The sequence below is a fragment of the Cynocephalus volans genome, chromosome 2, assembly GCF_027409185.1.
Source record: "Cynocephalus volans isolate mCynVol1 chromosome 2, mCynVol1.pri, whole genome shotgun sequence".
Taxonomy (NCBI): domain Eukaryota; kingdom Metazoa; phylum Chordata; class Mammalia; order Dermoptera; family Cynocephalidae; genus Cynocephalus; species Cynocephalus volans.
The window spans coordinates 153090722-153102905 of record NC_084461.1 but is presented as its reverse complement, the minus strand read 5'-3'; the positions used below and the strand labels follow the sequence as shown (position 1 = coordinate 153102905).

Genomic DNA, 12184 nt, shown 5'->3' with positions numbered 1-12184 from the left:
ATGTTTCTTCTCACTGCTCTAAAAGTTGAAGGGCCAGTGAGATCTCATCTCGGAGGTGACAATCTGAATGGTCCTCTGTTTTCTCCCTTAGAATCCAAATAGGTCCACCAGCACCCCCTCAAGGGTGACTGTGGGCCCCAGTCCCTTAGTCTCACTCTACTTCAGCATGATGGTAATGCATTTACACTGGAGTTGGCACTGTGTTTAATCCCACCAGCCTCGAGGTCTCAACCTGCCTAAGCCTCCCATCCCACCCCAAGTGGAGGAAGAGTATTACACCATTGCTGAATTCCAGACAACCATCCCAGATGGCATCAGCTTCCAGGCAGGCCTGAAGGTCGAGGTGAGTAGACCTGGTGTTCCTTTGCCCACTTGTGATTCTTAATTCTAGGTGTTCACTTTCTTCTTCTCACCTCTCTCCTCCTACTTCTTTTTGAGGTGGCAAAGAGGATTAACAGCTTCATTAAGATATACTTTGCATACCATACAGTTTACCAATTTGAAGTATAAAATTCAATGGCTTATTATATTCATAGAGTTGAGCAACCATCACTACTGTCTAATTCCAGAACAAAAAGAAACCCCTTGCCCATTAGCAGTCATTCCCCATTTTCCACCAGTCCCCGGCAACCACTAATCTACTTCCCCTCTATATAGATTTGTCTATTTTGGACATTCCCTATAAGTGGAATTATACAATATGTGGCCTCATGCGACTGGCTTAGATTCCACTTTTTATCACCTCCTACTTCCATTCTTGCATCTCCTCTCTCCTTTTCTTCCCACTCCCTCTGCTTGTGTACTCTGTTCTCTTGATAAAGACCAACATAAATCCTTTCTCTTCTGGTATTTCTCTTTTCTTTCATCCTGGAGCTAGAGCCTGGAGTTGTTTCCTGCGCTTCTAAGAAAGCCTGTAAGTAATGGGATAGATGCAAGGTCTAGGGATTAGAAACCTTGGCAGTGATGGTTATCGAGACGGTTTACAAAAGCAGGTGAGCCAGTCACAGGTATCACAGGTAAGAGTTGGCCAGACCCTCCCCAGCCCCTCCTAGGAGGCAGAGGTTTACTTTATTCACCTCTGCAACAATACAACAGTCACGGAGCACCTACTATGGATGCATGTGCAAGGCACTTTTCTAGTCTCTGAAGAGTTGTCTTCACCCTCCTCTTCCCTCTGAAGAACACAGCTCCAGTGCCTGGCACAGAGCACTGTTGTACAGCCCAGGGCAGCGGGTTCCACTGACCAGTCCACTCCAGCACACCTCTTTCGGGCCCCTTCCGTCCTTCTTTCATTCCTTCTTTCCTTTCCTTCTTGTGTGTCTTTTTCACTTTCTCTTCTTGTATTTCTCTTTTCTTTCTTCGTGTGGTTAGAGCTTGAAGTTGTTCCCCATGCTTCCAAGAAAGCCTATTAGTAATGGGATAGCAGCAAGGACCAGGGATTAGAAATCTTTGTCAATGATGATTCTTGAGACAGTTTTGCTATTATTTGAGTCAAGGGCTAGAGAGATGGGATCTGAGAAACTTCTGAATTACCTTTTAACCTATTATAGAAAAATCTGCCCCTGCATACTTACTCATTGTACACACAGGTATTGAATGCGTAACATATAAAAATGTAAGGGGTATTTAAGACATCATCTCAACAGGACTGAGTAGGAATGGGGTTTGGGGGAGAAGATCATGAGTTTGGTTTTAAGCATGAGGAAGCAGAGCTGACTGTGGAACACCCAGACAGAGCTGTCGATAGGCATTTGGATATGTGGGTCTAGAGTTCAGAGGATGTTTTGGAGTTAGTAGCCTACTGATGGTAAGTACAAGTTGTGGATGAATTAGTCAGGAAGAGTGAGAGAATGAGAGGGCTGAAAAGGAAGTCCTGAGAACACTGGCATTGGATGGATGGTCATGCAGGTGAAGGACAGTTCAGAAAAGAGTCGGAGAAGTAGTGGGAAAACCAGGAGCTGGTGGAGTGTTCGAAGGAGCCAGGAGCATTCAACAGTGTAACAGGCTATAAAGGGTGTGTTCATGCAACAGGAAAGAGGTCGCTGGTAACTTTGCAAGAGTATTTCATGGAGAGGTGGAATCATCATTGGGATGACAGGATGGTAGAGGGAATGGGAGGTGAAGAAGTGAAGACATTGACTATAGAAAACTTAAGGAGCTTGGTTGCAAAAGAAAGGAAAAAAGTAGCTGGAGGGAGACTTGGGAGTGAAGAAAGGACTCAAGAAGTTAGCACTCAGCTTTTCAAAGCATGTTTTTAAATGTATTCATAGGAATCTTCTGCTTTTAAGTGCCAGTGTACTCAGACTGCCTGAGCAGAAGTCATCGTCATCATCACACAGGAATTGTAGGTCTCCTTTCGGACATGGCTGGTTGCCGAGGTTCACATGATGTCAACAGGGCTTCATGTTTCTGTTTCTCATCTCTATTCACTTCTAAATTGGCTTCGTTCAGGCTTTTTCCAGGAGCAAGCAACATGGCCCCAGCAGCTCTAGGCTTGTAGCCTGTTTTCTCAACAATCCCAGTAGTTCCAGCATAGGTCCCAGAATTGCATTTCTTGGGCTCTGGCCTGCCTACCTGTATTAGTCCATTTCTGTTGCTTATAACAAAATACTTGGAACTGGGTGATTTATAAAGAAAAACGAAATTTATTGCTTACGGTTTCTGAGGCTCGGAAGTCCAAAGTCCATCTGGTGGTGGCGACAGTGACCGAGGGGTCTCACATTGCAAGATGGGGGAAGCAGAGAGAGCAAGAGAGAGCGAGACAGACTCTCCTCTTCTTTTAAAGCCCTCAGAATCACGCCCCTGACCACCATATTTAATCCATTCACTAGTCAGGTCCTACAATCCAATCATCTCTTCAAGGCTCCACCTTTCAATTACCCTAATGGGATTTTCCACCCTCTTAACCATCACAGTGGGGGCTAAGTTTCTAGTACATGAAACTTGAGGGATGCAATTCAAGCTTCAATGAGTTTTCGGGGAACATAATTCAATCCACTACATTCTGCTCCTGGCCCCCCAAAACTCTTGTCCTTTTCACATACAAATACATTCATTTTATCCCCAAAGTCTTAACTTGTTTCAACTCAAAAGTCCAAAGTTCAAAGTCCCATCTGTGAAATTCAAAACAAGTTATCTACTTCCAAGATACAATGGTGGGACAAACATAGGGTACGTATTCCCAATCAAAAAGAGAGAAATAGGCCAGAAGAAAGGGGTAACAGGTCCCAAACAAGTACAAAACCCAGCAGGGCCAACATTAAATCTCAAAGCTGGCAAATCAGGTACCTTGACTCCCTGTTTGACCTCCACTGTATACTGGTGTGGAGGTTGGGTCCCCAAGTCCTTGGGCAGCTCTGGTCCTATGGCTTTCCTGGTCTCAGGCCACACTTCAGCTCTCCCAGGCTGGGGTTCCACTCTGGTAGCTCCACAGTTCTGGGTTCTCCATGGTGGTCCTGCTCTCCCAGCTCCACTAGGCATGAAGCTGAGGGGGTTTCTCTGCTGCAACTCTAACCTCTCGTTTCCACTGGGCATTCCTCTAGCAAAGGTTGTCTGCAGAGACTCTGCCCCTGTGACAGATCTCTTCCTGGGCCCCCAGACTTTTCCATACATCCTCTGAAATTGAGGTGGAGGCTCCCAAGCCTTCACAGCTCTGGCATTCTGTGAGCCTGCAGACCTAACACCACGTGGGCTCTGCCAAGGCTTCTGGCTTGTACTTTCCAAAGCTGCATGTTCAGCCACACCTGGGGCCAATTTAACCACAGCTGGGGCAGCCAGAGCAGCTGGGGTGCTGGTGCTGGAATCAGCTTCCTGAGGTGGTCCTGGGCAGCAAGCCCACATACGGTGCCTCAGGCCTGTTCCCCAAGACCATTTTGTCTACCTAGGTCTTTGGTCCTAAAATGGAAGGGTTGACCCCAGAGGCTTTTGTAAAGCCTTCAGGGCCCACTTCTCCTTCTCTTGATAGTCCCATACTTTTGTGTTAATGTTCTTAACAACATTGAATTTTTGTTCTGAAAATGCTCTCTGCTTCTCTACCACAGGGCCAGGCTGCAAATTTTCCAAATCTTTACACTCTGCTTCCCTTTTAAATTCTGGCTTTATGTCGTGCCTTTGCTGCCATAACTCAGCTAAGCTGTTACAAGTAGCCATGCAGCTTCTTGAATGCTTTCCTGCTTGGAAATTTCTTCTGCCAAACATTCTGGTTCACAACTCTTAAGTCCCACCTTCCACAAAGTCGTAGGGCGTGGACACAATGCAGCCAAGTTCCTTACCAGTTCACAGCAAGAGTGATCTTTGCCCAAGTTTCTGAAAAACTCCTTCTGATTTCTATCTGAGACCTCCTTAGAATGGTCTTTACAGTCCGTATTTCTATCAGCATTCTGCTCACCACCACGTAACCAGTCTCTAAGACATTCCAAACTCTCCCTCGTCTTTTTTTCTTCTTCTGAGTCCTCCAAACTCCTCCAACCTTTGGCTAACACCCAGTTCCAAAGCCTCTTCCATATCCTCATGTATGTGTTATAAGCAACACCTCACCTCTCTGGTACCAGTTTTCTGTTTTAGTCCATTTATGTTGCTTATAACAAAATACCTGAAACTGGGTGATTTATAAGGAAAAATGAAATTTATTGCTTACAGTTTCTGAGGCTGGGAAGTCCAAAGTCCATCTGGTAGTGGCAACAGTGACCCAGGGGTCTCACATTGCAAGATGGGGGAAGCAGAGCAAGAGAGAGCTAGACAGACTCCTCTTCTTTTAAAACACTCAGAACCACATCACTGACCACCATATTTAATCCATTCACTAGGCACGGTCCTACAATCCAATCATCTCTTCAAGGCTCCACCTTTCATTACCATAATAGGATGTTCCACCCTCTTAACCATCACAGTGCGGGGCTAAGTTTCTAATACATAAAACATGGGGGATACAGTTCAAGCTTCAATGAGTTTTGGGGGAACATAATTCAATCCACTACACTACTTCATATTCTCACTCCTGGATCTCAGATGGCACAAGGGGAGACCCAAGGAAAACTGGGATGCTCTGCTCCCACCAGAAGATGGAAGAGTGGCTGCAACAGACAAAAACAACAGAAGTCCCTGGAACATAATACCTCCCTCATTTACCCTCACTTCAGCTTTGTTGGGTAGCATTAGGTGTGTTGTCCCATTTTATGGATGAGGAAACTGAGACAAGGTAAAATGGCTACACTCCCAGAGCTGATGATTTGCAAAACTTCTCACGCCAGGTGTCCTTCAGCCTACTGAAGGAGGGCTATCTGCAAGTGTGTTTAAAGAACCTAGACTGAAGTCTCTCAAACTAACTTTTATAAAATGCAAATCCTGGGAGAAGGGAGGGAGGTTTTGGTGATGGGGAGCAATAATCAGCCACAATGTATATCGACAAAATAAAATTTTTTAAAAAAGTAAATAAAAATAAATAAATAAATAAAATAAAATGCAAATCCTAATCCACACAGAGAAACTGTGGGGAGAGCAGAAATATCTCAAAGCTCTAAAAGGCTTTTACTCTGTCTTTTTTTTTTTTTTTTTTGACAGTCTTTTCAACTTCAAATCCACAGAGAGAACTCACAAGGCATCTTGCTTGTGCTACAAGACAAATTCAATACCCAATTCCCCCATTTTGCTGTTGTAAAACACATGCATCCTAATCTGATATGAAACGTATGCCTGTTTGCTGACATCTTTCCACGATCAAGGTTGTTCCTCCTGCCATTGCTGCCCAACCTTATTTCCACTGCTTTCCTCTGAACACCACTGATCAAGCTGGCTCTTCTCCACCTCTGCCAGGAATTACCTTTCTTTACTCAACTCCTAGCCCTCTACCCACCTTCTCCCCCTTTTTTTTTTTTAAAGATGACCAGTAAGGGGATCTTAACCCCCTTGGTGTTGTCAGCACCATGCTCACCCAGTGAGCAACCAGCCATCCCTATATGGGATCCGAACCCGTGGCCTTGGTGTTATCAGCACCACACTCTCCTGAGTGAGCCACGGGCCGGCCCCTACCCACCTTCTCATAGGAAGCACTCAAGGCCATTTTTTAAACTGAACTTGGCATATCAAAATCCAACTCATTCTTCAAACCCCAACTCATTCTTCAAACCCCTGCCTCCTCCTGACAGCCTCCCCTGATTTGCATTGTTTTCCCTTCCCTGTCCCGTGTTACTTCTATGGCCAAACATAACTTTGTGTCCTTAACTAAGGGCAGTGTCCCACCTCTGTACATAATGCTTTCTTGACAATAAGAATTGTGTTATTTTTCCCTCTTTGATGATGTTTGAGTTTCGAATTCGAGGTTTAAAGTAATCTTTTGTCAGCACTTTGAACATATTGTCCCATTCTCTTTTTTGCATCTTGTATTGCTAGTTCTTGTTCATAATCTGTCATTTTTCTGATTCTGTCAGGAGTTCCTCATTATCTTTAAAATGCTGAAATTTCACTAACGTGGCTAGGTGTGAGTTTATTTTTATCCTGCTCAGCATGTGGTGGGCCTTGTCCATCTAAGGACTCGGGAGGTTTTCCTAGAAAATTCATCACTTTTGCTACTTTAAAGACTGTCTCCCTTTGCTCGTTTTATTCTTTCCTTCTAGAACTGTTATTAAACAGATATGGGAACCTGTGGCTCTGTTCTCCATGTCTCTTAACTTTTATTTCATATTTTCCATTTTCATCACTCTGTATTACATTCTTAGAAAATTCTTCTTGATCTTTTAACTCACTAATTTGCTCTTCAACAGTTCATTCCATTGTTTATTTTATTTTGATAATTATAATTTTCATTTCCAAAAGCACTCCCTGATCCTTTTTCATAGTCACCTGTTCTCGTTTCATTTGTTCTTTCATGAATTTGATGCCTTCCTGACATTGTCTTTTTCCTCAGTTGTAAATTCTTTGCAGTGCTGTTGGTATTTATTTCAGCCCTTTTCTTGGTATTACTGCTTGTCTTGGGCTATGCAAGAAGAGGCAGCAGACAGTCAAACAGCCCAGCTGGGAGTACACACAAGGAGCTGGTCAGTCTCCACTGGTTTCAGTACAAGATAAGGGACTTCTTAGCCAGCCACTGAGCAATGTCATGTCTCTCTGACCCAAGCTTTTTCATTCACTGTTTCCACCTGTAAGCAACCTCCAATCTGCTCAGCCTGTCTTACAAGAATATGGGATAAAGGGCATAGAGAGGGGTCAACCAGCCTGGCTGTTTCTGCCATGTTATCCCAGTTAATCCCCTGTCAGTTGCAGGCCCCCCCTATCCCCAGGTTCTGCCACATTAAAGTCTTCCCCACTTTGCAGCAGAACTCCCTGCAGCAGTTCTAGGCCACAGCCTCCCTCATTTAAAGCTGCTGCAGCTTCCTTAAATCAGTGACTCCTCACGGTTTCTGATCCACTAACTTCTCCCCTTCCTTTTTCTGAGCTTGGCTTTGGACCCATTTATTTATTTCCCTGGATTTGATGCATAAAGGGGAAACTGCTGTCTACTTCATCTCCCATCCTAAAACCAGAAGTCTGACTGGCATGTTATAAAGGGCTTTCTTTCCCAAATAGCAAAAAAAAACATCATAAAACCTTCTTTAAGATACAACCTTTGACAATAAGTTTCCAGCATTTTCTGCAAACCCTTACCATTGTTTGAGCTTGCTGGGAAACTGAACATTTGCCAATAAGCACCACCACTCCCTGACTCAGAATGCTCAAAGTCTGCCAAGGGCAGCTCAGGATGCCCTGCACAATGTCCTGAAGTTGAGTGCTGATGGTGTATGCAGTAGGGATCGTGGATCCCTGGCATTTTGTGGAGGTATTGAGAAGTCTCCCTCCAGGCCCCACCTCTTCTTCAACCAGAACCATTCCCCTGTTTGGTTTCAGGCCTTTATCCTCTATTTTTGCTAAAGCTGATTCAATATAAAGCTCATATGCCTAATGTCCTTTTGCAGGAAGCACAGTATAACCCATCCATGAAACTTCCCTGCTTTACTATTCCATGACGTCAGCATACCATCTGCCAGTGGTAGCACGAGGGACTTAAGGAGGAAATAGTTGCCACTAAAGTTTTTGACTTGGTCAGGTGTTCTTTTCTTATGAAAAATTCCGTATGCTCTGTTTTCCTCTTCTGCAGTTCTTGCTTCCTGGTTCATTTCAACAACCACAGCACTGTAGCAGTAGAGATACTAGGAACACCTTAGTTCCTTGTCTGGACTATTTATCTTGAAGACATGTTTTATTGATGATGAGGAGGAGGAGGATATAGGAACCTCTTCTTTTTTCTATTTTTTAAATTAATTTATTTATTTTTATTGATTATATATATCCATGGTTCACCGAGCTGACTGTCAGCACCTGATAGGTACCTCTTCTGTGCCAGGTACCTTACTACTTGATAACTAATCTTCACAGAAATCCCAAAAGGTTAGCATCATCAGCCCATTTTACAGATGGGGTACCTGAGGCTTAGGGGGTTTAGGTAAATTAATTGCTCAAGGTTACACAGCTGGTAAGTGGTAGAGCTAGAATTTGAACCCAGTCTCTCTGGTTTTAAAGCCCAGGATCTTTTCCTTCCCCTTGTAATCTCAGGACCTTGCATTTGCTTTTATTTGTATTAGCTCTTAGCTTCTCTCTAGCAGACAAAAGCTCCCATAAATCATGATTAAGAATACAAATAGTCAGAGCTTCCGCCATATTACTTTGTATAGAATATAAGCTTAACAAATCTCATTGATATATCTTATATTGATTTTTGTCCTGTTTTCCTTTCCTCACTTATACTCAGTGTTAGTACTGTTGAATGAATTCATGGATGCGTTGATAAGATGCTGGTCACGTAACAGGTTTACATTTATCAGTGCCCTTTCCTGGAGAGGCCAGTGGAACTCATTAAGTGCTGTCTGTCAAGTGTGTCTGCTTTTTCTCAGTGACCTCCACTCTCATTTAATAATAGATAACATTTACCTTTCAGCGTTTAATAAGTGCTGTTACGTGCATTACCTCATGCAGTCATCGCAAAAATCCTGCAAGTGGGTGTTATTGTCATCATCATCTGCAGTCTGCAGTGTGGAATCTGAGGCATGTGGCTTGCCCAGGGCCATTAAGGCAGCAAGTGGTGGAGCCAGAGCCAGAACCCAGGCCTGTAGGTCCTGGAGCCCAACCTCTGCCTCCCGGCGCTGAGTCTGTGGCTGCCAACCTTCTTTGAGCTGGACTGAAGAGTGCCACAGAAGAACCATGCCTGTAGCCCTCTTTGGCCCTTTAGCAATTCCTCATCCCAGGCACAGCCCCTCCAAGCAGGATCACCTTTCTGAGAGGCAGGGTTGGGTAGTGGTAAAAGCTTGGGCTCTGAAGTGCACATGCCTGCCTTTGAGTCTCACATCTGCCATTGACTTTCTGCATGATCCTGTGCAAGTTTCTCAGCTCTCCCAAGGCCAGTTCTGCATTTGTAAAATGGGATGACAATCCCCATCTCACAGGGCAGTTGTGAGCATTAATCAGATCTCCTAGGTACAGAGCCTGCCGGGGACTACAGTATATTAATTTGTTAGGACTGCCATAACAAAATACCATAGACCATTTATTTTCTCACATTTTTGGAGGCTAGAAGTCCCAAGATCTTCTTTAAAATTGTAGCAGATACTGCTGGTCCACCTGAGTTGACTTACAGCTGCACACAGGTCCCTACAAGCTGATGGCTTCTCACCTCCCAAAAGGGGAAGGGAGATGGGGATGCCCTGGGTGGGGAGTAAGTAGATAAACACCCCCACCCCCAGAGGCATGTCTGCATGGTCTCTCAGAGGGTCCCTGGTGGATTAAACCCCAGTGTCCAGAGCAATAGCCTGCTCATAATTGGCCTCTCCCCTTCCCTTCCCACTTCCTTACTTGTACTTCCTGGGATCACCTCTCTAATTACCTGTACCTAAGTCCATGTCTCAGAGACTGCTTTTAGGGGAAGCCAAAATTGGACAAGAACTTACCCCTGTGAAAATGTTCCTGATACAAAATAATGCCTCCATAGATGGTCCACCATAGACCTTTTAGGAGAATCTGCTAAGTGCAAAGCCACAGCTTCTAGAGCTCCAGTGGCATGTGAGTTCTCTCAGACCATTCTGCTCTACTGGCCCTGGCAGCGTACCTCCTAAGTGCTTTCCTCTGTCCTCCCTTCCAGGTGATCGAGAAGAACCTGAGTGGCTGGTGGTACATTCAGATTGAAGATAAGGAAGGATGGGCCCCAGCAACCTTCATTGACAAGTACAAGAAGACCAGCAATGCCTCAAGACCCAACTTTCTGGCTCCTCTGCCCAATGAGGTGACCCAGCTCCGGCTTGGGGATGCAGCAGCAATGGAGAACAGTACAGGCAGTGAAGCCATTGGCCCCTCCCGGCCCCTGCCTGATGCACCACATGGTGCTGTGGACTCTGGGATGCCGTGGTCCAAAGACTGGAAGGGCAGCAAGGAGGTCCTGAGGAAAGCATCTTCAGACATGTCTGCATCAGCAGGCTACGAGGAGATCTCAGACCCCAACCTGGAAGAGAAGCCCAGCCTCCCTCCGCGGAAAGAATCCATCATAAAGTCGGAAGGGGAGCTGCTGGAGAGGGAGCGGCAGAGGATGGAGCAGCTCCGGGGCTCTTCACCCAAACCTCCTGGTATGATTCTGCCCATGATTCCAGCCAAACACACCCCCCCAGCCCGGGACAGCAGGAGGCCAGAGCCCAAATCTGACAAAAGCAAACTGTTCCAGCTGAAAAATGACATGGGGCTGGAGTGTGGCCACAAGGTATTGGCCAAGGAAGTGAAGAAGCCCAACCTCCGGCCCATCTCCAAACCCAAAGCTGACCCACCAGAGGAGAAGCCAGAAGCCATTCCCCAGAATCCCTTCCTGAAGTCCAAACCTCAGGTTAGGCCAAAACCAGCTCCTTCCCCCAGGACAGAGCCACCTCAGGGTGAAGACCAAGTGGACATCTGCAACCTCAGGAGTAAGCTCAGGCCTGCCAAGTCCCAAGAGAAATCCTCGTTGGATGGGGAGAGCCACCAGGCTGTTGGGGGCCAAGATGTGGCCCTCAGCCGAAGCTTCCTCCCAGGGGAGGGACCTGGCCGTGCTCAGGACAGAACGGGAAAACAGGATGGGCTCAGCCCCAAGGAGATATCCTGCAGAGCCCCTCTGAGGCCAGCCAAGACCACAGATCCTGTGCCTAAGAATGTACCCATCCCTCTCCAAGAGGCTCTCCAGCAGAGACCTGTGGTCCCGCCCCGGAGACCACCACCCCCCAAGAAAACCTCCTCATCATCTCGGCCCCTCCCAGAGGTCAGAGGGCCACAGCGTGAAGTCAATGAAAGCAAGGCAGCTCCTGCCCCAGGCCGTGCCCTTCTGGTCCCTCCAAAAGCCAAACCCTTTCTCTCCACCACCTCAGGGGGCCAAGATGACATGCGAGGCAAAGGTGGGCTGGGGCCACGTGGGGCCGGCAAGATCGGGGAAAACGGGGATAAAGTGGCTGCAGCCTCCTTCCCCAATGCAGATGGCCCAAAAGACTCTTTATATGTGGCCGTGGCCAACTTTGAAGGAGACGAAGATACCAGCAGCTTCCAGGAAGGGACGGTATTCGAAGTTCGGGAAAAGAACAGCAGCGGCTGGTGGTTCTGCCATGTCCTGAGCGGAGCCCCTTCCTGGGAAGGGTGGATTCCCTCCAATTATCTCAGAAAGAAGCCGTAGCCTCCTCCCTCCCTGCCTGGAGGTTTTACTGGTCCCCGCTGGCTTTACCCACATATTTAATATGCCTCTTAATTTATCGTTCTCCATGCAGCTTCAAAGGAAGGCAGACTCTGCAGTACTGTGGTTTCTCCCTCCCATGGGTGGAGAGTGAGTTGCTGAGACCTCGGGAGCCCCTGGGTCTGACTCCTGTCATCACAGCATTCCCTGGAGGCTTAGAAGCCACAGCCCTGCTTTCTATCCATGTCAGCATCCCTGCCTTAAGAGGACTCCTCCTCCTAGCCCAGTGGCATTGCCACCCAGTGGTGGGACCAGGACCCTCCATAGCCTCCAGGACTAGAAACTCCAGAAAGGGTCTCTCATTGCTTAAATGAGACATAGTGAGGGGCAGTCCGCCAATCCATGACGACTTGCCCTAACTTCATATTTCTAAAAGCCCAGTGGTTTTATTCATGTTTCCAAAATGCCTGGTACCAGAAAGAA

General features: G+C 46.4%; 1 protein-coding gene across 1 annotated transcript in view; it reads left to right on the top strand.

Annotated features, from left to right (window-relative positions):
* The window catches only part of SH3PXD2B (SH3 and PX domains 2B), a 98036-nt gene extending 86332 nt beyond the window's left edge, over window positions 1-11704 (top strand). Inside the window, exons 12-13 of the mRNA XM_063087512.1 lie at window positions 218-343; window positions 10163-11704. Coding sequence (XP_062943582.1) covers window positions 218-343; window positions 10163-11704 — 1668 coding nt within the window. The remainder of the gene's footprint in view (window positions 1-217; window positions 344-10162) is intronic.
* Window positions 11705-12184: the final 480 nt, after the last annotated feature.